Here is a 27,521-nt window from a genome sequence, read left to right as displayed (position 1 = left end):
TTATCCAGCTGGAGGCAGCCATAAGAAGACTGGTACTCTGTGGTCATTAAAGGATGGAGATGGTCAGCATCAACCTCATGTGGCTTGTGCCAAATTCAGATCTTACTTTTCAGATGTAGCCACAGAAATCGAGACTCTGCAGAGTAGAAAGCATTTTTTTTAGTCTTGGTGACACTGTGCAAACTGGAGCTTCAGTTTTCTGTTCTCAGCTGACAGGAGTGGCACCATTGTGGTCTTCTGCCGCCGCAGCCCATCTGCTTCTGTGTTCAATGTGTTACACATTCAGAGTTTGCTCTTATGCAAACCTTGGTTGTAACAAATGGTTTATTGAGTTACTCTTGCCTTTAAATCAGCTTGAAGCAGTCTGGCCATGTTTCTCTGACTTTTGGCTTCAACAAGAGGTCTTCTACTGACCATTATCTGTAAATCAATAGTGTAGGTTGTGTAGTTTCTGCCACTTCTGAAATACTCCAACCAGCCTGTCTAGAACCAACAACCAAACCATGTTCAAAGACGTCTAGAAAATATCTACATGCCTAAATTTGTTTAAATATTTTTCTACATTTTTTCTGCTCTACAGTCATCGTGTAAATAAATGTCGAAAATGAAAATAAAAATAAAAATAAGAGTAAACTAACTTTTCGTACAGGATGGAAAAATGTTTACATCCTAACGTTTTGTGAACAAACTCCATACAAAGTTGCTTTTACAGTTGGCATCATGGTTTCTGTTTAATATTAATCCTTAAAAAAATAAATTTCCCCAAAGTTCTCCTCACCACAAGTGCAAAAAAGAGTGAAAGACACTGAAAGCACAAACATCTTATATAACCTACTGTATACGTGGTTCAGCCCGGAGGATTTCTGCATTTTATTGAAAGCTTCAGCAGCAGAGAGGGTCATTGCATTTCATACTAACATTAAAGACACGTACCATCCTTGCACGGCTTGAGTATGAATTATATTTTTCATGTTATGTGTTTGTATAGAATTTGTCCATGTTTACAGAAGTTAACACATCTGCCCATCATTTTGTTTGCAAAGCTGTCATGCCATTGCATTTACTCATCCAGGAATGTAGAGTAAAGTGAAAGTTAAACCAAGTATTGGTCATTTGCCAGGAAAGAAAAATGCTGTTTCTGAGCAGAAATATTTTCGATTGTAGTGGCAAAACAAATGCATGCTTAGGTGGAGTGCATGACTGGAGTGAAGGAAACAATGCGGACCTGTTAATAACAAAGTGATTTAAAAGTGCACTGTAAGAAAACAGTTTAAAACATGTTTAATTCATTTGATTTGCTGTGACAGTAACAAAGCGGCTGAGCCTCTGCACAGGAGAGTGCTTCAGCCTCGAGCCGCCGGTGCTTGTGTGACTTATGTATTTCTGCATCCGTGCATCGAGTTCAGGCTGTAAAACCCCTCAGTACTCAACTCTATGCTGCAAAAATACTCAAACCCCAGCTCATATATTGCTGCAGCAAAGCATGCAGCAACCAAAAAGCCACATCCACTTTTAAAAGCTACAGTAGTTAATCAAATCCTAGCTTTAGGGACTGTAAGTTTGAGGCTGGGAGTTCTTTACAGGAAAATCTTTAAAAAGCATTTTCTTTAAAATATGTCCATCATCATTAAAAATACATAACAACAGACAGTGACCCCAGTGTTGGTAAACCAGCAGACTGTGGATTTATGGACTGCAGTTCATCATTTTTATGATACGTGACTTTGAAGCAAGTTAAGTGCTCTGTTTGAGCAGAGCAAAGTCAATATCGAGTTAGGTTGCAACAGAAAAGCAGAAATGATAGTATCAGCCTCGACACAATGCCAGAGGAAGGTTCCAACAGTAATGGAGTTAGTCAGAAAGAAATACAATAATAGATCCTTTTTATTCGTAGGAGCAGAAAAATTGGTTGTTTGTAAAAACATTTATAAAGTCAGAGGAGCCATTTACTGTAAAATGAAGAATTTCTTCTTCATCTTGATAAACTTTGAAGACAATCAACATACTAACACTGAAGTAAACTGAATCAACTTGAGGACGGCATGACAGCCGAGCAATTAGGAAGCACATCAGCAGTGAGTACTTTTTTTCTGCCTGTACTCTTGCTCCATTTCATTTAGCGAAACGGAGCTGCCCTTTCTCTAAATTTCCTGTCTCTCTACACCGTCTGCCACAAAAATGTTTTATCATTTTATCAAAGCTAGGCTGCTAATAATAACTGACAAAGTTAGGAATGAAATATATAGTTGTTAGGTCCAAACGAGGTCACTTACTGTCCGCGTTACAACCGCTTTCCATGACACCATAGGGTGGGGCGAGTAGTCCAGCCATACAGTGATGATATTTCTATAAAAATAAAAGCACATACCAGTTATACTTATAAATAAAATAATGTTTAATGTAAAATAAATTGCACAAAAATATAACCAGGTTACAGACATGCTAACAGGAATCAGTACAGTGTATCTATGCCCATTTTTACTGCATTTTGGAGCTACTAGTGAAGCTTTGCATGATTTGAAGCTAAAAATCATTCTTATTTAGCTGATACTGGGCTTTGAGTTCGTCCCTGCATCCACTGTCTGAAAGAATCAGTTTTAGCTCACTTCCCTCCTCTATTTAAGTCAACTTTCTTTATTAACGATTGGCTTTTCTTCTGCTTATCCAATTCAGGATCACAGTTAGGACGGAGCCTATCCCAGTTGTCACAGGGCAAAACGCAAGGACAGGTTGTTAGTCTATGATAGGGTTAATGCAGACAGAAAAGCAACCATTCACTCTGTGCATGTTCTTGGACGGTGGAAAGACGTCAGAGTACCTGGAGAGAGCCCACACAGATACACGGAGAACCCACAAACTTTACACAGAAAGGCTCCCACTGGTTCGTGGATTTGAACCCAGCTGTGAGGTGATGCTGCTAATGGTGGTGCCCAAAGCGATGCAATGACACTATAGGCAATTTGATTGATAAATAGCTAAAACTGAACCGTATCACTTTTCACTGCAGCAGCTTATGTATCAAAAGGAATCAAATAAATGCATACAGGTGCAGTCAATCCATCATTATTACACCAAAACTGAAATTAAAATATACTCTCGATGGCCTTTATTTAGCTGCTTCTGACTCGTCAAGGTGGCTGATGATCTATGGCAGCAAAAAGATCACAATAACTGGAAAAATACTTAAATGTGTCTCAGGAATCACTCTAGGACTCAAAAATCTATACTTCTTAAATGTCTTTGTTTCCACGTTCTTTATCTCCCTCTTTTCCAGCATTTCCCGTCTCTGCCTCTCATTAATGTGTCATCTAACAAAGGCAGCACAAGAGGAATAGAAATCACCCCCACTGTCATCACTTGTCTCTAGGCTGTGTGGATAAAAAAAAAGTCAATTTCGGGTGTCTGATGATATTTCATTCTTATTAGTCCTATCTTAGTCCTAACATGCAAATGTAAAAACGGTTCAGTGCATAATTATTAGAAATAGGGGAAAACACCATACAAATACCTCCTGTATGTTGCATATTTCTTTTTGCCAGCAAGTACATGTCCATTAATGCTGTTCCAACTACAGAACAAGCACAGCAAGACAATACAAGTGTACTTCCCTCGTACCATAATTGTGTCCTGAGGCAGCACAGATATTACATAATGAACATCATACTGCACCCATGCACTTACAAATGCAATGTTTATGACACCGGAGCACTAATAGGACACTCCAACAGTAACCAGCGAGACAGTTTTTTTAAAATTCAGGAATAAAAAACACTAAAAAGACTGGTCACCTGCCCATAGAATACCACCTTCCCCATTTAATTCCAAATTATTTATGTGGTTTTTAAACTAACACTGTTTTCCTAGCAGCATATTACTGCACAAATTGTGTTCAGCCAGCTTTGGAAGTAAAGTATAGTTAGATGGTACGGACAACTAGCTTTTAATAGTGTACACTTAGGTATGCCTGTTCAGCTCCTCATTAATCCAAATCAACCAGTCACACAGCAGCAGCTCAATGCATTTAGGCATGTAGACATGGTCAAGGTGACCAGCTAAAGTACGATCTGAGCATTGCAATGGGGAAGAAAGGGGATTTAAGGAACTTTGCACATGCCGTGATTGTTGGTGCAAGACGGACTGAAACTCCAGAAACTGCTGATCTGCTGGGATTTTCCCACACAACCACCTCTAGACTTTACAGATAATAGTCTAAAAAGAGAAAAGATCCAGTGAGCAACAGTTCTGCTTTGAACTGATAGGAAGGCAACAGTAATTCAAATAACTATTTTTAACATGTAAGGTATGCAGAAGAGCATCTCTGAAAGTACAGCAGAAGACCACACCAGGTCCATACACAGTAAATGGTAAATGGCCTGTATTTATATAGCGCTTTTCTGGTCCCTAAGGACCCCAAAGCACTTTACATATCCAGTCATTCACCCATTCACACACTGGTGATGGCAAGCTACGTTGTAGCCACAGCCACCCTGGGGCGCACTGACAGAGGCGAGGCTGCCGGACACTGGCGCCACCGGGCCCTCTGACCACCACCAGTAGGCAACGGGTGAAGTGTCTTGCCCAAGGACACAACGACCGAGACTGTCCGAGCCGGGGCTCGAACCGGTAACCTTCCGATTACAAGGCGAACTCCCAACTCTTGAGCCACGATCGCCCCAGTGTATACCTTCTGATGGCTGCTTGCACCAGGTTAATGTGCCACAAAATTCAGATTAACTCAGGCTTTATTTTTGAATATGACAATGATTTTACTGTATGCGAGTCACCTCCATAGTCAGCGGAGCTTCAATAGAGCACCTTTGGGATGTGGTGGATTCTCATCATGAACATGCAGCTGAAAAATCTGCATATCTGAAAATCTCTGAGGAATGTTTCTTTGCTGTGCCACAAAAAAGCATTTCTGAAGACAAAATTGGGTTGAAACTGGTATTAAAAAGGTACAACTAATAAAGCACTGAGTGAGTGTGCATTTGTTATCGTATTTTAAACTTTGTCACTCTATATTTAGAAGAGAAGAAGCTTAAATAACGAGATCTGCATACATAAATATCGGCTGAAACATCAGATAATCTGCTAGGATTGCAAACTAATGCAATATCATAATTTAAAATATATTTGGATGCCCATTTTAGTTTTTCCTAGAGAACACCATTTTCCTAAAGTTCTTGACAATTTTTTTGTGGAACATCTTATATATTTTATAGCTGATTTTCTTATTTCTTACACACACAATCCAGCTCCCAGAGTCACTCACTATAATCCATGTTTATATGTCACTCCAATACAGCAAAATTATATTTTCTTAATAGGAATTTGCTAAGTAGATTTGCAACTCAAGATTAATATGGGGTGAAAGACGAACAAAAACTGATTATGTGCTGTAGCCACTGCGTACTAGGTCAATAAAAAGCTGATTGAGGACCACTTAGTGCCAGACCAATTCTCCCTACCATCCTATCTTCTGGTCAGTGGAGACTGAATGAAGGCAAGAACTCTAGAGCCCTTTGTTCCCCTGATGGCAGCGTACTCAGAGGTCATGCTTTAAACTCAATTCTGCACTCTGAAGTCAGTTAATCACTTAAGCAATCCCTCAGTGGCACACAACCTTTTTCCTCAAGCCATGTAGATATACCTCAGTGGCCTCAGGTTGTAACTTGACTTGTTGCTCACCAAGATACTGAAAGATATAAGGTCTCCAAGCTCTGATTTTGATAATGTGCCTGCTGTGAACATGCGAAACAAGATATTTCATTTTTAATTAATCAATACAAAAGCAGTAATTCAGTCAGAGTCCACCAATTCTATCAATCTCAGCTGACAATTAAAGGATTTAGGATTAGGGAGGAGCACTTACACTGAGGCACGCATGAACAAATGAACTCAATCCCTCTGAGCCAATAAAGCCCTGCTCCCTGAGGGACTGAATGCAGCAGGCGGGATGGGAGCGTTGTTTTCGAGGGGGATTAGGACCGCTGTCAGGTGTGTAAAAAGCAATCAGTTTCCATTTTATTCGTAATGACGTCTCTGACTCTTGTGACACACAACACAATATTTTCCGTAGGGAATTGTTTTAATACCAGCTCACTGTAACCTCAGGACTGTCTAACCTTTTGCCTGTATAAAAACTGTGTTTATTTTATTTTAAAACATCAGGCATGTAATAATAAAATCTTTTAAGTCATTAAAAAAGAAGTTTCTCACTTGGATGCCATTTTTTTATCATCATTCTTCACTCAGTTTCTTCTGTTTTGATGGTATATTAAATGAAAAACATATTCATTTTTTCATAAAAGTCTCAGATGAGAAAATTAGTTCAAAATGTATATTATTTTCTTTTATTTAATAAATGTATTTTTTCTTTTTTGTAAATGCATCAAATAGTGATAACAGTTAGTTGTGGTTTTGCTTTTATAAATCCATACTCTCATGTTTACGCTCTTTTAAGAAATAGTAAAGCTTCATGCAGATTTGTTTACCATACTGCAAAGGGAACATTCAAAATTGACATTTCTTATTCCTTTGTAACAAGTTAAACGAATAGTTAGACAGTTATATTTTTAATGTATAAACACACAACATAAAACAATCTAGTCGGTATCTTCTGGAGAAAATTAGCATTTATAAGCCAGACATTAGAGAGGCAACAATCTCGTCGAGGCGTACTTCCTGAAATGTCAAACTGCTGCTTAACTAAAATGAATCAGTCTGATTAGTCACTCACTGGCCTTTATCGCTTTCATCCAGATTAGAAGATTATTAGAGCATCAAATCAGCTCGCAGATCAGCTAGACTGGTTAAAACTACAGCTATACTACAATTACTTTGATAAGTAGATTTGGCACAAAAGTCATTTCTGACATTACGCACTAACATTTTATGAGGCTTGTTTATTAAGATGTCTAAATGTGCCTGGAATGCTCCTCTCAAATGCTAATTCAGATATTTATTTCTCAATAAAATAGCAACAGCATCTGCTGCTCTGTGGTCTGCCAGACTCATCAAACTCACCAAACTCGCAGTAACCCTATTCAGCCATACCTGCCAGGTCTAACTGTGCCTCTCAGACGTTACCTTACTCCTAATACTGAGTTTAGAGCCAACTTAGAATCAGCCTTTTTGACCATTTATTATAATTAAAGTTCTTAACTTTGGTAGGTAACTTGGATCCAGAAATTTTTCAACTGTGACAACTTGGTCACTAACAATACTCAGGTAGGCTTTGGCCTTTAAATGATGCTTGATTGGCACTCAGGGGCGCATACAGCACTACACTATCCACAGCAATTACACCACAACATGAACATGAACCACCTTTCATGTTGTTTATAACAAATTATGATCAAACTATCCAAATGTTGTCGCAGAAATGTTTTTCTAATCTTCTAAGGTCCAAGTTTGGTAACCTTGTATGAACTGTAACCTTAGTTTCCTGTTCTTAGCTGACTGGAGCGGCACCCTGGTCTGGTTTTCTACTGACGTACTCCTGCTTCATGGTTTAATGTGTTGTGCTTTCAGAGATGATGTTCTGCATACGCTGGTTGTAACCAGTGTTGCTGGCAAGTGTTATAACAGCTGTAAGCAGTTTATCAATTCGCCTTTGAGCTGTGACATCACCAAGGCATTTTTACCCAGAGAATAGCTGCTCACTGGATGTTTTTGTCTTTTAAGTCCATTTTCTGTGAACCCTGATGATGGTTGTGTGAAAGTATCTTTAGAAAGGGAGAATGTACTGGTTCAAGTTTTTAACACAGAGTCCGTATTAGGACTCACAGGCAGCTCAGAAAATAACATCCACACTTGTACTTGAGCTGATTCTGACAGCATAATGTGCAAAGCATCAATTAGAAAGACCAAATAAGATATGCAAATCAAATTATCCTTCACAGTTTGTCATTAAGTCAGCAAGCACAATGAATTAGTCAGCCCACAGTTTTTGATTCAACCCTTTATCCAAATGAATGACTGTGTTATTTCCATGACTAAATTCATGAACTTAAAGCAGATCAGTAGTTTTACAAATACTTCAAAACTAAGGATGGTGCTGTTTAAACTGATAGTAGATCAGACCAACACAGTCATGAAATTATTATTTACAATTATTTACAGTTTTGGACATAAAAATCAAACATGGTGTAATAAGGACTTTCATCCAAGACACTGTGGTGTAAATTCAACATGGGAATATTTTTTTCATCCATTTTTTTCTATTCATTTTTACAATTGCATTTTACTTACTGTTAAGTTTGGCTTTTACCTTTGTGCAAAAACTCTGTATTTCATAAATACTTCACAAATTACAATGAGAAAGAGCTCATTGTTGTACCTATGAAGCGCCTTGAGGCGACTTTTGTTGTGATTTGGCGCTATATAAATAAAATTGAATTGAATTGAATTGAATTGAATTGAATTGAATTGAATTGAATTGAATTGAATTGAATTGAATTGAATTGTTGGAGTCGAAAGCTCGGAGTAAAAGCAGAACTATAGATAATAGATCTAAAGAGTTCAAGAGCAGCTTAAAAATGTCCCCTTTTCAACCTGAAGTATAGAAATGAGGTATAAACATGCTTTAAAAATATTAATTTACTCATTTGAAGTAGCATCTTCAAAGCTGAACCCAGAACAGATGATAAAGTTCAAAGAATTATAAATAATAAAAAACAATGTTCTTGAAATTTCTGAAAACAAAAGGTTCAAATGTAATGTTTGCACACTTCATTTTCCACCTTCACTCTATAGAGATTAAAAGTGACCAAATTTCAACAGAAAAGGTAATCTTGCACTTCTGAGCGATGCCACAGATTAACAATAGTGAAGTCAAGATTTTTAAATTAATTTTGCATCATAATCTCTCAGAGAGGATCACTACTTTTATTTTTTTGTTATTTTGTGTAAGTGTAATATCTAATATCATCCTTGGTGATTGCTTGTTGTGCAGTAAGAAACATTGACAGTCTGACTTTTTTTTAAAGAGCCAAAATTTTCAGTTCCGTTTGCTCATCTTAATTTCTTAGGAAGGATTCAACCAGAAAAGGTCACAACCATCCAAAAACACGGTTCAAACTGACAGACGAGCCACGTAATGCTATAAGCGTCACGTTAGCTAGGAGCGTGTAAGTATTGTGGCATCTGAAAGATCAAATGAATAAGCCTGGATGTGCTCTTATACATCTCTTAACCCTCTTCTCTTATGATATGTCATTTTATGTTTTTCCATACACATTAAACAACTGAAAAAACTCTCACTGTGATATGAAAATTGCAAAATAAGCAACTGATGCACAAAGCTGGTATACTTTAAAGAGATGACAGATAAGTTTTGCATTATCTATGTCATAACAGCAGATCAGTGAAGCTATTAACCGAGTCATCTCAGTGCAGTCTCAGTTCAAGTTCCTTCACGGTTTTTCACGCTTGAGTACGTTACTGCGTTGTGAGCATCACCGTGCATGAATGCACGACTGTATTTTGAATAATTCACGAGAGATTACATAAGCAAATGTAGTGCAAACTGTTCTGAAAGTATTCAGCCGTTATTCTGAACATTTATAGGGATGCTTTGAGTTAAAGGGAAACAATTTAGGGAAGACCCTCCCAAGAGCTTCATTTCTGCAGTAATAGATTTTCTTCCAAACTAAATTCAAACCATGAGGCAGGACTGAAAAAAGTAAATTTCAACTTTTAAACTGAACATTCAGGTTATCCTCATATATCTAAATTTGCCCTGGTAATTACAAGGTAACTATCCTGCAACTAGAAAGATAAATTTCTATGAAGCATTTTTTCTACTATTTGTTTCAAATGCAACAAATCAATTTGATTGCTGGAAAGTTTTGCAAAATGTTACCTAAAGATGCTACCAGAGTCCCATGCAGCTTGCTACTGAAAGCTTCGCAACGCTCTCTTAGTCCAGATGTTGGCAAACACTCCAAGCATGTATGTCCGATTTTAAGATTTCCAGGGTATCACGCAGTCAGTCGCAGGTCACAGTCAGCATGGTCCAGCAGGATCCAGCAACGCCCTCAAACTGCTCTCAGAGCAGTGCGAGCAGACCGTGTCAGCCGGAGAGCTCAGCAGTGTGCCAGTCAGCTGCTGACTTCTTCTGAGCAGCAGTTGCTAGGTGATTACTCAACTCCAGTCACTGAGCACACGGGAGAGCATGCTCAATCTCTCCCTCTCTCCCTCTCTCTCCCTCTCTCTGTCACAAGCTCAAGCTTATCTATTCACACAATACTGCTCATTTTCAGCATGGCCACCTTCATAAAGCAAGAGCAAAAGCGAAGTGAGGCCAGTCACAGTCAGGATGTGAAGACTAATGATCAGGAAGATAAAACTGACTGCAATGAACTGCAGATGTGCCAATCAAAGCCGAATTGTGGTTTGATTTTAATTTCAAGTAAAGTCTAAAAATGGATATTTGGATGTTTGGGTCTGAAGACAGAAAAAGTCTTGTGGCTTTGCACATTATGTTGTGTTATACCTGGAAAAGTACCACCCTGCTTCTAGTTTGTCAGGTGCTTGATATCTCCCAGTATATACTGAAGTATATATTTCAATATACTTCAATCTTTGCTTGATCAATATTAAGAAATTAAACAGTGAAATAATTGAAAAATACTGTAGAATACCAAGAATCTATGAACACAATATAGAAGAAAAACTTTAATTAAAAATACATAGCTAGTACATGTTGAAGTAGTAGCATAGGCTGCTGAGCTACACCCAATACTAAGTACTATAAAATAGTTCGGTGTTTCCAGTTTAGTGCACTTTAATTTTCCACTGAAAAATTGTGCCAATCTTTAAACAGAATATGATTCAGTACAGCTGCGCTGTGTCATAAAACTACAGCTTTATGCAGTTAAAACAGAGTTAAAACACCACACATTTTTGTATTCTGGCTTTTTATGGTTGTTGTTGAGTTGTTTTTATTGCATTTCCAGAACTTATGTGTTTCTTATAAAAGGCTGAAGAAGTACATAAAAATTGTGCAGCACAGACACCGAACCAATCAGTTGTGTTGTGTTTTTTCAAAAAGGAAACAAAATGTTGTTTTGTGTATTTCCCGGTGTAACTTATCAAAATAACCCAATACTAACTTCATATTTCCGGTAGTAGAGATACATAAAGATTTAAATTCATTATCAATTGTCCATTAAACCCTATAAACATTAACACTGATGTCTAATGTCCCTTTCAAGAACAGAGAAAATCTGAATCTTATCTCTGACTTTGTTACTTATCAGAGCCACAAGACAGCCGTATTGAATTCCTGGAGGTCATTATTCACACTATTAAGTGTTTAACGTATATGCTCACTGGCCACTTCATTAGATACACCTGCTCAATTACTCATTAACACAAATATCTGATCAGTCAACCACATGGCAGAAACTCAAAAACACGGTTAAGATGACCTGCTGAAGTTTAAATCGTATTTTTAGAAGCTCCCAATCTGGGATGTCTCCTGTAGGGTTTGGTCAGAATTTGTCATGAACAACATCGAAGCACAGATCCATCCTGCCTTATATTCTTTAGGGCACATTTTGAGCCTACAGGATAGCTGAGATTGATTGACGCAAACACGACATAGAGTTATCTGTATTCAAATTGTGCAAATGACAAATCTGCAGCAACTGTGTGATGCTATGATGCCAATATAGATCAAAATCTCTGAAGAATGTTTCCAGCACTTTGATGAATCTATGCTACAAATATTTAAAGCACTTCTGAAGGTAAAAGAGAGTCCCCATTAACTAATGAAGCAAGGTATAACTAATGACATGGCCAGGGAGTGTATACAAAGAATATATCATCAGCACAGTGAAAAAGTAGAAAGTAAAAGAAGCCAGAAAACAAAATACTACACCAAGTGTCATCTAACAGATGTTTATTTTTATTTTAAAAATATTTTAATTATTAATTGCTACATCACATGTCTTATCTCTCTTAATCCATCAAAGACAACTGAGAGTCACTTTACTTATTTATTAAGTATTTTGTCATTTACATTCTAATTTCTCAACATAAGACAATATGAAAATACCTACAATTTTAAATAGTTATTCAGTTTCCACAGCTATTGATATAGGAAGAAAAAGGGGATTACTAATGAGAGAAGGTGCTGAAACACTGATCACACAGGTGTAGGTGTGTGTGTCACTGTCAAATCTGACAGCCTGTCACATCCAGCCGAGAGAACAAAAAGGGGCTTAGATTCTGCAACAACTTCAAGAGAATTTTGCAAATGAAATCATATTTTGATTTGACAATCTTGAATTTGAATTAATACAGGCTTGTACTGAACAGGCGAGCATTAATTATATTTTGTAGCTACTAAAGACAGTGGAAGAAGAAGATATGTCATCTTCCTTATTTTCCCCTCATGTCACAAATTTCATCTGCATGACTATGTGCTTTAACTTGCAAGCTTAACTGAGTTTGGGGACACTGGTTGCATTAATCTGCCGTGCAATCTGGCTCTGTTTTCGTGAATTAATAAAAATAAGCAGCCATGCCGGCAGTGTTATCATAGTTGTGAGTCTATATAATGATCTCCAAACTTCACAAGAAACATAACAACAGACAGCTCCTGAATTATTGCAAGGCTGTACAAATCTTTTTGCCGTAAAAATAAATAAACGTGTGTCAACAAAGTCAACAGGGTTCATCCTCTTGACACAATGACTGTGATGAGTCAGTCAGCCACATTGCTATCCATGGAGCAATTCTTCTAGTCTGGCTGAATAGGATTATAAAAATCAGCAAGGGCAGCTGTAGCTTCACGGGTGCTGTTTTATTTTACAGAAGTTCATGTTGCAGGCTTATGATGATGTAACAACTCTGGGCGGAGATAAGGCAATTATACGATTTTGATACAATCTTCCTGCCCTTTCGTTGCACGTATCCGCCGACTGCTCCTATCAGAGGATATATGTGGCCTCATTTTTCCAACCTCCCCCTTACCCAGTCCTCAGACCCTAGAGGGCATGTTGCATCCCTGCCACTTCCTATTCATCACTGTTTTCCACGGGCTGCACACCGGGTTGCTTCTATAGACAGATGATACTGACATACCAACCTCCCTGCTAGGCTCAGCGACCAACAGTCCTGCCCCAAGCATGAAAACACTACAGATATAAGCATCTGTAATTCCATGTTACTCAATATACTATACGTGGAGTGTACACATGCCTATAAAACTCCCTTTGTCAGATCTGATAGAAGATAATAAAGCCTCCCGTCCGGGCTGCCGCAGGCTGATGTGATTGTAATAGAGCCGCCTTGCCACCCAACAAGCACAAATCACTATTGTGTTGTTTCAATCACAGTGGCCATCGGAAGCAGGAAACAAAGTAAAGAGTAAGCTGATGACCAGGCCATCTAAGCTTCAGTCAGCCTCCCTGTGTGTGCTGAGCTTGGCTCATGTCTGCTGTGTTAAACAAACAAGCACACGGACAGCTTCTGTCACGTGCCGAGCTACATGAAAGGCGCTCTCGGTGCTCGGACGATTCAGCATAAGAACATAAATATTAAAATTGCATGCATGAGCGCTCAGGCTTTAGTATGCATAGCTGTCATACACCAAGACATACAACATTTTAAGGAACAAATATGGAGCAAAGTGTCTTGTTAACATCAGCTCTGTGTAGAAAACATATTTATTTATATGGACTGGTGACAAAACCTGAACCTTTGACCCCCTGTGGACCAAATGTTGACGTAATTTATCATCATCTGAAAGACCATTTCACAAGACAACCATGATCAAAACACCAATTGAGATAATATATATTTACCAGCCACTTTATTAGGTATATCTGTTCAACTGCTCCTTACTGCAACTTTCAAATTTGGAGGCAACTCATTAGATTTGCGAATGTAGACATGGTCAAGGATGGGGGCGAAAGGTGGGTCAAGTGACACTAAACGTGTCACAGTTGTTGGTCCTAGACGACTTGGTCTGAGAGTTTCAGAAACTGCTGATCTTCTTTTCCTTCACAACAATCTCTAAGATTTACAGAGAATGGTCTGAAAGAGAGAAAATATCCAGTCACTGAGCAGCAGTTCTCTAGGAGAACTCTTGTTGATATCAGAGGTTAGAGAAGAATGGACGGATTGCTTCAAGCTGAGACGAAGGCAAGAGTAATACAAACAACGAATCATTACAACGAAGGGATACAGAGGAGCATCCCTGAATGTTCAACACATGAAACACTGAAGCAGATGAGCCACAGCAGCAGAAGACCATACCAGGTGCCACACCTGTCAGCTGTAAACAGACAACTGAAGCCAAAATTGGCACACTGTGTCGAGTTCTGCTGAAGTGGGTGGCAGGGTAAAAATTTGGTGTAAACAACATGAAAGCATGGATCCATTATGCCTTGTATGAGTGGTTTTTGGGCAGGATAACGTGCCATGTAATGGTAGATGTTAAGCCAACAAAGCTGATGTAACCTTGTGATGCTATCATGTCAATATGGACCAGAATCTCTGAAGAATGTTTCCAGCACCCTGTTGAATCTATTCCACAAAGAATTAAAGAATTTTTCCACTTCTAATGGAAAAATGGTGAATGGTGAGTGTCCTTTATAACTCCAAGTGACTTCCGGAGACTTGAAGAATCAACATGCTAAGGCATGTCAAAGTATTTTCCTAAATGCATTTACTATGTTAGGTTTATCCAATTTGTCACCTCTCTGTAATTGTTTTATTTATGTGTAATTCCATACAGAAAACTGAAACACCTACATCAAAAAATACACTGAATTATTCACAAGTATAATCATAAATAAAGCTAGTGTTGTTCTCACTCTTGCATTTTCACATTCACATTTTCTAAGACTGCTTGGCCAAAGGCAAGGGGACAGTTCTGTGTTGTAGGGAGGAGGAGGTGGTGGAGGAGGTGGTGGTGAAGGAGGAGGCGTGTAGCTTTGTTTAAATGCTTCCTTTGGCTCAGACCGGAGCAGGTAATATATTTCCTTTAGCATCACTCTTTTCCCATCTCCTTACATTAGCTGTAATCAAGCTGTATTCTTCTTTTCACCCAATCTTTCAGGGGCTGAAAGCAGTAAGAACACTGACCTCATGCAGCTTAACATTCATCATGCACCGCAGAATGCAATTCAGCTTAAATTAAGACCCTGTGAAGCAGCTAAGCTTTATCTGCAAAAGCAACCATCAAGACAGGCAGGAAACTTAGAGTCACCACAGCACATCAGAAGTGGCTCACACAGTCTGATGTCTGATGCCACCAGTAACAAGATACACCTTAAACAATCGTTCAGCACTGCAGTAAAACTAGGCAGAAAAAATAAGCACAAACACCTGGAAGAACATTCTGGTGAGCTGTTTGCATCACCAACAAAGTGCAAAATACTGAAATGATTATCTGTCTCGATTGTGTGAATTTTGACCGCAGTGCTGCTCAGGTACAGGCTGGCTAACTCAGCACATCTAACAATAGAAGATCCATGTATTGATGCTAATGCTGTAAATCTCTTTTCTTTTTTTTAGATGAAGTTCTGTACAAGAAACACTGCAAGGACGGGAGACATCTCAGCGTAGGACATATCTCATTTAGAGAGCTTCAACTTTAAACTACCCATTATGCATTTTTTCCTACACAAAAATACCAATTACCTTGAGAAAATTTCAAAAAGCCTCAAAATTACATATGCAAACTTACCACATTAAAACCATAACGAGCACTGGAGGACTTAGAAAAGTGCCTGGTAAGATCCTTGCCTTTTAACAGCTGTACCTGTGATGCTGCAAAATAATACTTACAAGCCCAAGTCTTAAAGTTAGATTTAAACACTTATACTGTAATATTATTAGTTAGAAAATACAAAAATGGACCGTCACACAAGCAACAAAGAGGACCAAGGTTGAGCAGAAAGCATTTCAGTGCCATTATCTAAGGAATGTATCTATCGTGGGTGTGACGCCCTTCACAAACCTTGAACTTAAACCTGAGTTTGAAACTGGAGCTGTGGGAAACTCTTTCCAAATATAGACACTCATTAATTTTAAAAAATCAGAAGCCTCGAAAAAATAGTATCTGTTTATCTTCATGCGCCAAACAGCATCTTCACCATCACTTTGCAGTGAGTCTTTATATTAAGTAACAAACAAGACCAGAAAGATCCAAGAGTGAGATAAGACAATCTGGACACCAGACACAGAAGCTGGAAAATCTAATTTGAGACGAACCGAACTGAAGAGGTCGCCCGGGGGCAGAGGTGAAATGTGTATCCCCGTTGAACTTCCACGTGATCCACGGCATACACACAGCCAAATTAAAGTATCCAGCCACACACAGCTTCTGATGGCCAGTGTGCTGGAACAGACACACAGCCCATAACTTAACCCGCCGATGCCCTTTGGTCCCAAAGGAAATGGGCTGTCTCTCTCTCAGGAACCCAGCCCAGTTGAGGGGGAGGTGAGAGACGAGAGGAACTTCTACACAGCACGGCACCCACCAGCCCACAGCAGCAGGAGACAGAAAGATGAGTGAGATATTTCTGACTGAAGCGGTCCATAAACATTATGTTTGTCTTTAATTTACACAACAAAGTCATTTCTTACAAGTATTTAAACATTTTATTTTTATTAATACTGAATGTTAATGCCCAGTTTTATACTTACACTGAATGACTGCTGAAATGATGCTAGTGTGAGTGAAAACACAAGGCTGGAGAGAGAGTTTCTCCTCAGAGCTACACTTCCATCTAGTGGTCAAAAGGGATAAACCAACCACTCACAAGTCAAAATCAGACGGAGCACTAGCAGAAGGTTACAGTAAAAGAATTGGACAGATTTTTCCTCCAGAGGCCCAACAATAAATTCATAACCCAACCTTCACTGATCCACAGGTGGTGTATAACACTCTGGTTATGCACCACCTACGCTCTGGAGAGCGCTCAGCTCAATTCGTCACAGTTTTCAGATTTAACATTTCAGCTGCAACAAGAACAGGCTAGGACAGGTGGCTGTTCTCTGACTTTAAGCAGCCCCCTCAGTTACTCACAAATTAAATGATAACTGGAAAGCAGCGTGTGCTGCCTTTGAGCTACCCACACAGCTGATAAGGCGCTGCTTTGTCTTCAAACGATCAAAAGCGGTCTGAATTTTCTGTTTATCACTAAAATGAGAGAAGTTAGTTCCTATGGACACATTTATTCCATAGCATTTTCAAACCTTACTCTGAGACTTTGATGTCTGAGATGTGCCACAAATCGTAATGACCCAGATAATTTCTGTATTCTGCCACAAGTATAGATGGAGCAAAATGAGGCACATACCTCCCACAGAGACCTGAACTCCCTCTGCTCGATGCGTAGGAGCTCACTGAATTCCCGTGTAATGATGGTAGCATGTCGGGGAGTGTTATCCAGGATTGACTCCCCAAAGGCCGTTCCCGTCCCCAGTGTGCATATAGTAACAGCATCCTACATGAGATACACCAACATCACACACATTCCTCATAGATCATTCCTTCATTGGGATTAAAAACTTTCAACTAGAATGCTGTGAAGTTCAAATGTAATATTCTTAGCAAATGAATTTATGCTGATCGTACAACTCTCAAAGGTTAAAGGAGAACTCCTGAGCACTCCATACACTCAACAAGATACAAACATATCACTCCAATAAGCACCCAGACAAGGTGTGCAAAGTTCCAGTGTTAACAAATAGTCAGTAATTTTCCCTCATCTAACTTTTATTTTTCAAGTGTGATGAATTTTAGGTGGAGCTTTGCTTACAAAATTACCGAGATCTTCACAGAAAGAGTAATTCAGGTTTGGGTGCAAATTTGGAGCATTAGTGTATTTAGCTAAGATTGATTAAGATGAGTGTGATCTTGTGTGATACGCATGAAAGAAGAGAGCAATTTCTTCTAATTATCAATTACTTCATCAGCCTTCATTTTAATCTGGGGTTTTATGTAATTCTTGTGAAATTATACCTGATAACTTGATGTCTCGGACACCTTTACATCCAGTGAACCTGAGAGAACAGCATACCAGCACGTGCCAATATCTCCTTGTCGAAATACTGAAAAAAAAAAAAAACAGTTTGAGAAAATAAAATAAAAATGGATGCACCGTCTTGTCCTCAGATTAGTTTCAGAGCTCGCATTTTCACCTACAGGTGATGCCTTTCTCCAAGCACTCGTAAAATCCGCACAGGCATATCTGCTGCAGCAAACTGGGGTGAAATCTCTCAAAGGCCTTCACATTTTTCAGCCGTGCCAGGATTATGTCAACATCTGCCCCCGAGCGCTCTGCTGGTCTGGAGAAATAAAAAGAACAGCATGATGTACAGTTAATACGATACTTTCAATACGATACTCCCGGACAGACTAATAGTTAAACTGCTGGAAATCGGACTTCCTTCTACCACCTGCCGCTGGATCAGAGACTTCCTGTCAGACCGTGTACAGAGAGTTAGAGTGGGGCCTCATCTTTCCTCAGCCCTCAGCCTCAACACCGGCTCTCCACAAGGCTGTGTACTGAGTCCCCTACTGTACACTCTGTACACACATGACTGTGTTAGTACCCACCCAGACAACGCAGTCATCAAGTTTGCAGATGATACCACCGTGGTGGGGCTCATCTCAGGGGGAGATGAGACGGAGTACAGAGCTGAAGTTCAGAGGCTGTCAGATTGGTGTGTAGATAACAACCTGGACCTCAATACCACCAAGACAAAAGAACTGGTAGTTGACTTCAGAAGGAGGAAGTCCGAGCTGCAGCCTGTCAGCATCAACGGGAGTGCGTGGAAAGGGTCTCCAGTTTCAAGTTTCTGGGTGTGCACATAGACACAGACCTCCAATGGAGCTCTAACACCTCTGCGGTCTTAAAGAAGGCCCAACAGCGTCTCCACTTTCTGAGAATCCTCAGAAAAATGGACCTGAAGAAGGAGCTGCTGACCGTCTTCTACCGCTGCTCCATTGAAAGTGTGCTGACATATTGCATCGGTGTATGGTTCTCCAGCTGCACCACAGCACACAGAAAGGCACTCCAGAGGGTCATCAATATGGCCCAAAAATCATTGGACATCCTCTTCCCTCCCTGAAGGACCTGTACAGCACTCGCTGTCTCAAGAGGGCACGCAGCATCCTACGAGACTGTACACACCCAGGACACCGGGTGTTTAAGCTGCTGCCGTCTGGCAGGAGGTTCAGGCTGCTGAGGTCCCGAACAAACAGACTCAAGGACAGCTTTTACAACAGGGCAATAGCCCTAATCAATGCAAATAGCTGACCTGATTGGCTACCTGCCTGGACTTTTTTTAGGGGGAGGTAACAATGTTTAAAACAATAACAATAGTAATATTTATATTTATAACAAGGTGCAATAATAATTAATGTGCAATAATAACAGTGTGCAATACACATAACACTTATTCTTCTTTTTTATTTCTAAGTTAATATACTGTGTTGTGTTGTTTGTGTTGCGTTGTGATGTGTCATATCGTGTCGTGTTGTGTTATATGTAGTACCGACGTAGGACAGTTTTTCCAATTTCATTGTACTACTGTACTATGTATGACTGTGCAATGACAATAAAGAATTATCTTATCTTATCTTATCTTATCTTAACTAAAAATCTACATGAAAAGCTGACTGCAGAGCTGCAGAGCCCGCATCATTCAAAGCAACTGAACCTTTTTTTAAGTAAAGTTTACTTGGAACTCTGAAATATGAGGCTCTGCAGAAGACACCATTAAATTCTCACACTGTACTGCTATTTAACAAACTTGAAAGTCAATATTTGGTATGACCACCTTTATTCTTCAATACAGCCTCATTAAGTAGTCTTTGGGAATAGTTTTCCAGGTTTCTTGAAAGATCTTGTTTGGATGTTGGAGAACATTGCTCAAGAGCACCTTAAAAATTAAAAGAAAGTCTCAAGACTCTTGCATGGTATTGTAAATATGGGTTATTTTGAGCTGTGGATCATGCAAACCTACTTTAACTGAGTCCCGGAATAAAAATACAGCAATTAACAGAATATGTCCTCTTTAATAAAAGCACACCAAATTTTGTTTGAGACGATCTCTCGCATCTGTCTCAGTTAGAACAATTTGTTTACACTACAGTCAGATTTTTGTTGAACCAATAATTTCGTTCCTCTCAAACAATAACTGTCAATTTCCCAGTGTGCATGGCTGCTGCATTCGTGAGTTGCATTGCAGCAATAAGAAAGGTTTTATTTCCAAAGTTGCACAGACAGAGTAAAAATTTCTTTTGTCCTTTTATTTGAATTGAAAAGCCTGACCCAGTTTTGACTCTTGCTCCATTTTTAATGACATGTTCAAACTGAGACTATTTGTTTCTGTATATCATTTGTTATTGCACTAATCCCTGCACTGAATTTTTACCTCTCTGTTCTGTGCCTGTCTCACTTTTGTTACACTCAGTCCAGAGTCTCTGATGTAACTTGTGGGTGGATGAACTGCAGCTTACATCACCTTTGAAACAAGGTCCAGCTTTTTAAAAAAGTGAAACCAAACATTATCAATAATTCAAAGATGGAAACAACCTTTGTGCTTTTGTTTTTTAAAAATGCACTGCTCTATAGTTTTACAATACACTGAGTAACAGCTTGCAAAATAAAAGACTTTTCATCATGTATTCCCTGGAAACCTTTAACCTCACATTATGCCTCTATAATTGTACGTACTCCTTGATAAGACCCTATGTTCAGCAGTGCAGCCACTTTGAATGTATTCTGTTTTTCTACCCTGCATTATCATAATCAGGACAAGGCAAGAGAAAGAGAGACTGAGAGAAAGAGCGAGATGTGTGGGAGCCTGACTTTCAAAGCCAGTGTCTGTTTGAAAACTGACCTAGATGAAAAAAACAGAAAGAACAGAAAAAAAGCAGAAAGTGCCAGTTTGACGTGCAAGTGAGAACCGATTATTTTCATCATGCAAGCTTGTTACAGTTTGTACAATGCAAACAATGATGAACCTAATGACAAGTAATCCAACCTGAGATGTCAAATAATGGGCATATTGATGAGCGAGATGTAATCTTTCTGTGAGCTTAGCTAAGGAAATGAAACAACTGCTTTTCGTATTCACCAGTCTTTTCCAAACTGTCAAATAGTCAAACAGTTTGGATAAACTTAGATGTCTATCATCCACTGAATTTCAATGTAAAAGTGTCAAATGAATGATAGGGTGACTCATGGATGCTGTTTGCTGTTTGGAAAAGGTGAGTCACCCAAGAACCATTTGACTTGAGGGACACAGGTGGCTTCTACAAGCAAGCGGAGGATATTACTGTGTAAACACGTCTGGCACCCTGCGTCACTTTGCTGTGTGTAGCTGTTGTACTTTGGACCTTTTGATATATGCTGCACCCCTTATTGTCATCATCCTGTGGATCAATAGTAAGCAACCCACTAACACCTGAGCTGCATCCAGTATATACTTGCATATTGGCCAAACTGTTTAAGCATGTAAATGTAAAAAAGAATGTAAAAAAAACATGCAGGAAGAATTAAAAGACAGATAGATAGATAGATAGATAGATAGATAGATAGATAGATAGATAGATAGATAGATAGATAGATAGATAGATAGATAGATAGATAGATAGATAGATAGATAGATAGATAGATAGATAGATAGATAGATAGATAGATAGATAGATAGATAGATAGATAGATAGATAGATAGATAGATAGATAGATAGATAGATAGATAGATAGATAGATAGATAGATAGATAGATAGATAGATAGATAGATAGATAGATAGATAGATAGATCATGAAAATCTAACATTGCAGGTCCTTAACACAGCTGCTTTATTCTCTTCTGATAGCAGGGGCAGAACCATGGGGTGGTCGGGGTGGCCGTGGCCAAAACAGACTAAAGGGCCACACCTCTCTGACAAAACCATCAACACAACAAATGGTGAAGCCAGCCTGGCTGCAGTTTTTCTGACTTCATAGTGTAGAGGTTAACACATTCACCTAACAAGTGAAAGATCCCTGTTTGATCCAGCAGAAGATAGAAAGAGTCAAAAAAATCTATGAGGTTAAACACGCAGAGTTACCTGCTGTGGCGACTGTTTGTGAATAAGGGAGCAGCAGAAAGAAGCAGTACTTTATATGAGTCCTCAGTAATACTTGTACATGGCTGCCATGTTTGCATAATCAAGTCAAAAGAGCACAAGATTGAAAAGTTGACTGTTTTTCCTGCAGCATCATGCCAAGCAGGAAAAAGCTTTTTGCTAGCTGTAGCACTCCAATATAGTTAATGGTCATAGCTTGGCCACCCTTACAATAATCCTCTATGCCCACCTGCATTCAGCAATTTCATTACTGCTCACGCCAAAAGTTGCAGAACAAATTTCTCTCAAATAACAAAGTGCTATACATTATAACTAACTATCCATGACACATATTAAATATCTTTTAATGTCTTATTATAATGATATCAGTATTTGATCTTTGATCTTCCAGTAGTCACAGAAAGCAGTTTCCTGTTGATTATTACAATAATCCGAGATAGTGAGCAATTGAAGCAAGTAGAATGCATCATAGAGCCAAGTAATTGGCAAGTAATTTGACATAATTAATAAATCCCAGTCTGAAGCTGATGCCTTTGCTTTCCCCAACTCTACAGCTAAGTGGATCACAGTGCGTGACTCCTTTAGCCAACAGTGAGGTCAGAGGCTGTAGGAACGGTAACCTTGGCGCGTCCAGGGATGCACTAACTCAAGCTGTGATCGGACTCACGACGTCCTAATTCCGTTTATTTGAATGTTTAAATGCAGCCACTGAAACACAACGCCCAAGTTCCTTACAGGATAAAATCCAAATCGCGTTATTTCCTCGTTAATTCATCGCTCTTACACTAGCCTGAGATGGGTCGGGGGAAATGGTATAAAGTAAATACCTCTTATCCAGACAAATCATCCACTCGGCAGATTCCGAGGAATGTGAAGAAGTGTGCGCTGCTACCATCTTGCGATCCTGCTGCTGCTGCTGCTGCTGCTAATGCGGAGGAGAGGGCTGGACCAACGACAGCAGCGCTTCATCTGCCTTCACTCACTCACTCCTGACAGTCCTCGCTGTCCCTGCTTACCTGGGCGGGAGCAGCGTGGACGAAAAACAGCCCACACTGACGGGTTTTATGCAGCCATAGTGAAAAGCTAGGTTGTTATGAAAGAAAATCTCAAACTGAGGACGGCAACAGTTTTCAGCAGAGATGTGGCTGAGGGAAAAACAGAGCTCGCACTGTAAAATCTAATTAGTTCCCAGAACTCAAAAAAATTATGGAAACTCGTTGCCTCAAAAAAATTGAGTAAAGCTTAGCTAAAAATGACTAAGTTAGGACAACTTATTTATTTTGAGTACTCTGTACAAGCTCATTTGTTCCCAGAACTCAAAAAAATTGGATCAAGTTTACGTAAGATGACCAAGTTAGGGCAACTTACTCATTTTGAGTACACTGTACAGCCTTGTAAGTTCCCAGAACTCAAAAAAATTATGGAAACTCGTTGCCTCAAAAAAACTAAGTAAAGCTTACTTAAGACGACTGTTAGGACAACTTATACGTTGCAAGTCTGCAGTATTAACAATAACTTGATATCTCTGACTGTACAATACTAATTGTTTACCTACTGACAAACATGTTAAGTTCAACTAAATGAAAAAACAATTTGTGGTAACCTGAATATGATTAAAAATAATTAACAACACTTTTTGTAATGATGTTAAAATCAGCCCAACTTTTATTTTCAAACACAACAAAGTATAACAGCCAACATACTGGACACTGTTCTGCTGAACAACAAACAATTATAATCTTACAATGAAACAAAGTCTCAGATGTAATTATTCTGAAAATAAGTTTACGCCTACCACAAGTTTGTTCTGTACTTACATTACTTATATAATCAAAATAAAATATTTATTGTTCTGTCACAAGTGCAGTCTCTAATTTAAACAACACATTTGTTTTCCATTCCAACACAGGAGCTGGAATGTTGTATTATTTTAAGGATGCTTGTTTCCAGTCCAGGCATTACTGCCTGAATGACTGTCATGGATCGAGGTGATCCAAATGTAGGTGCAGAAGAAAGTCTTTAACTTCCCTTAAGTACAGTGGCAGTGGATGTGGGTTGGAGATGCAATGAGCTTGAACCTGCAGGCGACCATCTTCACTGACCACACCATCTGTGACGGAGGACTCATCTCTCCTGGTGTCCTGCAAGCAAACAATCAGATTTTTTGGAACATGAACTTAATTGCTTTCTTAAAACATTTTTTTCTGCATTTGGTATAGAACAGACTCCAATTTAGACGATCTCAGGCTCCCTCCCCACCGGAGAGGTGACATTCAATGTCCCACTTGTCAGTCTGCATAGCCCTGACCACCACCCAACACACAATAATGTCATGAAAGCATCATTTTAAAAAAGGGCTATGCAAACATGGCCAATAACTTTCATTCTAATGATGTGCAAAATGATTTTGGGCACAAAACAGAAACTTGCAGACTTCACTATATACAGTGTAGACCCTCTAAACTAAGTTTGGGGGATGTGATCTTTCAAGAAATGCAGACCAAACTGTTGTTGTTTGTTTACTTACACAGCATGTCTTGTAGAATTAACTGGAGTCACCAGCAACAGCACAGTGCAGTCATATCTCAAGTCTAATAACAGAAGACAGGAAAAGATCAGTAAAGAAACAACTTCCCCAAACCAAAGCACAAATAAAACAATAAGTAAAACAGGCTGATCTAAAGTATGATTAAAGTTCAGCCTGATTAATATAAATGTCACTGACAGTTGCTAATATATTGGAAAACCAAAATACTTACTGATGTCTTTCTGTCCAACAGCAGGAGTGCTGGTCCCGAGCCTCAAAGACAGTAAGAAGCAAGCAGAGGGAGAAAAAACAGAACATTTTTCAGAAACTGATTTGATCCTTAATGGCTGTGCAATCATTGTAACATAGAGTTTGCTTATGTTGTTAAATAAAGGCTAGATTTGACATTAATAGACGCAACAGATGTTCTAAAGCTGCCACAAAGCATGAAAAAAAAAAAAAAAAAACAGACGTCTCCGAAAACGTGAGCCCAAAAGTTTATTTTGTGACCCAGAAAAAGTAATAAGTTTTTCAGCCGCGCTCCTCCGCCATTGCCGCGCTTACAAGTACGCACAGGCTCCGACAACCGTGGCCGACAAATGCGATCCTCCTTTCCCCCAGACTACCCTTTCTGGTTCACAAAATAACCTTTTAAGATATTTTCAGGCGACAATGTAGCTATGTAATGCTCAAATATCTACTTAATTTATCAAAATATCACATATTTGCAAAAGTGCTTCCACGTTTTCGGAGCGCTCTGTTATCCACCCCCCACATCCACACCTACCCCACCCCTAACGGCTGCACCTCCCGAAGAATTTTGTCTGGGCTCTTATCTCACTTATTTATTTCAAACAATCAACAGAAAATTTCACCACATAGTTTTATGTAAGGTTTTTAAGGCTGTGGTGTTAATTTTTAAGTAACATGAGCACAGCGGCAGCAGCAACGCTAGGCTAACGCTAACTAGCTAGCAAGATTTTAAACCTGGTGCTAACTAAGAGAAGCCACAAAATCAGCTTGAATAAGAGTAAACATTTACTCACCAAGTCAGTGTATCAGGTAAAGATCCACAGCAATGACAACAATAATATCTTGAGCTGACGCTTCTCCAGGTTTGCTCAACATATTCCATAAAAAAATGCACCGTGAACATGCGGACTGATCCGAGAGGGAGGAGGACGGTAGTCACGTGGCATTTTCAAAACACATCTTTCATCCTTCCGCACTGAGAAGCAAAACTTCCAGCTTACTTAGTTTTTCTAAGTTAAGACAACTTAAATAAATGGAGTTTATCAGCGTTTTTGCATAAAAAAGTACTGGTAACTTATTTAAATTGAGTTCTAATAACAAATTGATAAAAATTGAGTTCAGCCTATTTAATATTTTTAATTAAACACAATATTACATTTTACAGTGCGGTCACTCATTATTTTTTTCAGCAATGGGGGTCAGTTTCTGCTATTGCAATTTTTAGGCACATGCAGGTAAAATCAGTGCAGTCTCATATATCAGTATGTCCCAGTGTTCGTGTTATGATCAAACTGTTGCTTTGAATTTTACAGTCATTTCATTTTTAGAGCTGTTGAACTTACACCGAGAGCTGTAAATAGAAGCAGCTTTGTTGCTTGAATGAGGTGAGTCAGCACAAAGTGGCACTTCTCTGCTGAAGGATACTGTTGCAAAGGTGAGGTGGAGGGCATAGGGGTGACCTGTGATTGGTCGTAATCACATTAATGTTCATAAGTATTTAGACAGTGATGCAGCTTTTGTAGTTTTGCTTCTGTGAACCACCACAGATTATTTAAAATCAAACAATCAAGATGTGATTGAAGTGCAAACTTTCAGTTTTGATTTATAGGTTTTTACAGACTTTATTTTCAGAGTTCCCCCATTTTCAGAAGACCAAAATTAGTTGGAAAATTGACTGAAAAGCAGCTCCATGGTTAGGTGAGACCTGTTGTTCAGTTTTCCACTGGCATCTTCAATATGAGATCCAAAGTGATGCAAAAATAAACCAATAGCAATAGCAGTCACCTGATCTAACCCAATGGAGCATGCTGTTCAGACATTTAACACAAAATGCAAAGACACCCACAAACAAGCAGCATCCAAAGGTGGCTTTACAAAAGGCCTAATGGAGCATTTCAAGGGAGGAAACACAACATTTAGTGAAATCCATAGATTCTGGACTTCACGCAGTCATTGACTGGAAATGTTAGGACATGTATTTAAAACAATCCCTTATTTATTTAATATTTGTGTAATTTTGGGGGTCTGTCAATGGAGGTCTGTGCATAGAAATGGCTACCACCTAAACGGTTTAAGTTAAACCCCTTTAATTTAAGCTGAAATTCTGCACTTAAATCACGTTTTAATTGTCTGATTTAAAATCACTGTGATGGTGTAAAGATGCAAAATGGCAACAAAATCTTTTTTTTTCCTATAGATTGTGGACCTGATCAATTACAGACTGTATACAGTCAAGTCCAAAACACTGAAGCAAACTGTCTGAGTACACATGGCTGTTTTAACTGACTGCAGCATGCCTCTCATCCCTGTATAGTGGATGACATTTCCAACATATCAAAGTGGGAACATTTTCATAATAGCCATGAGAAAATTGGGCTTTGTTATGACAAGCCACATAATAAAAAGCCCATTGCTTTACTTCAGTTACCCTGGCAACAAAGTACCTCATAGAAAGAAATACCAAGCCTCGGTGCAGCGATACCGTCTGTGCTGTCAATATTGTAAAGAAAACCATTTGTGTACCTCTGTAATTATTTTCTTTTCTTTTCACCTGATGCTCAGATACCTTGGTACCTAAGTTACAGGCTTATATTTATTTATTTATTTATTTATTTAATTTTTACTGAACA

The 27,521-nt window shown here is 38.9% G+C and overlaps 1 protein-coding gene across 4 annotated transcripts in view; it reads right to left on the bottom strand.

Annotated features, from left to right (window-relative positions):
* Positions 1–23,135, bottom strand: part of rapgef4a (Rap guanine nucleotide exchange factor 4a) — a 40,745-nt gene extending 17,610 nt beyond the window's left edge. Inside the window, exons 1-5 of one of the 4 annotated variants that reach the window (XM_031743184.2) lie at positions 22,940–23,135; positions 18,173–18,315; positions 17,990–18,078; positions 17,325–17,471; positions 2,274–2,346 (exon numbers count right to left, since the gene is read on the bottom strand). In XM_031743184.2, coding sequence (XP_031599044.1) covers positions 2,274–2,346; positions 17,325–17,471; positions 17,990–18,078; positions 18,173–18,315; positions 22,940–23,007 — 520 coding nt within the window. In that variant the 5' untranslated portion in view covers positions 23,008–23,135. Of the gene's footprint in view, positions 1–2,273; positions 2,347–9,865; positions 9,927–15,706; positions 15,881–16,233; positions 16,393–17,324; positions 17,472–17,989; positions 18,079–18,172; positions 18,316–22,939 lie in introns of those variants that run through there. The other 3 variants (XM_039600562.1, XM_039600563.1, XM_039600564.1) reach the window with 3 other exon arrangements.
* Positions 23,136–27,521: the final 4,386 nt, after the last annotated feature.

This window comes from Oreochromis aureus, linkage group 16 (genome assembly GCF_013358895.1).
Source record: "Oreochromis aureus strain Israel breed Guangdong linkage group 16, ZZ_aureus, whole genome shotgun sequence".
Classification (NCBI taxonomy): domain Eukaryota; kingdom Metazoa; phylum Chordata; class Actinopteri; order Cichliformes; family Cichlidae; genus Oreochromis; species Oreochromis aureus.
Note: the sequence above shows the minus strand (reverse complement) of the source record. Positions and strands in the feature narration are given on the sequence as shown.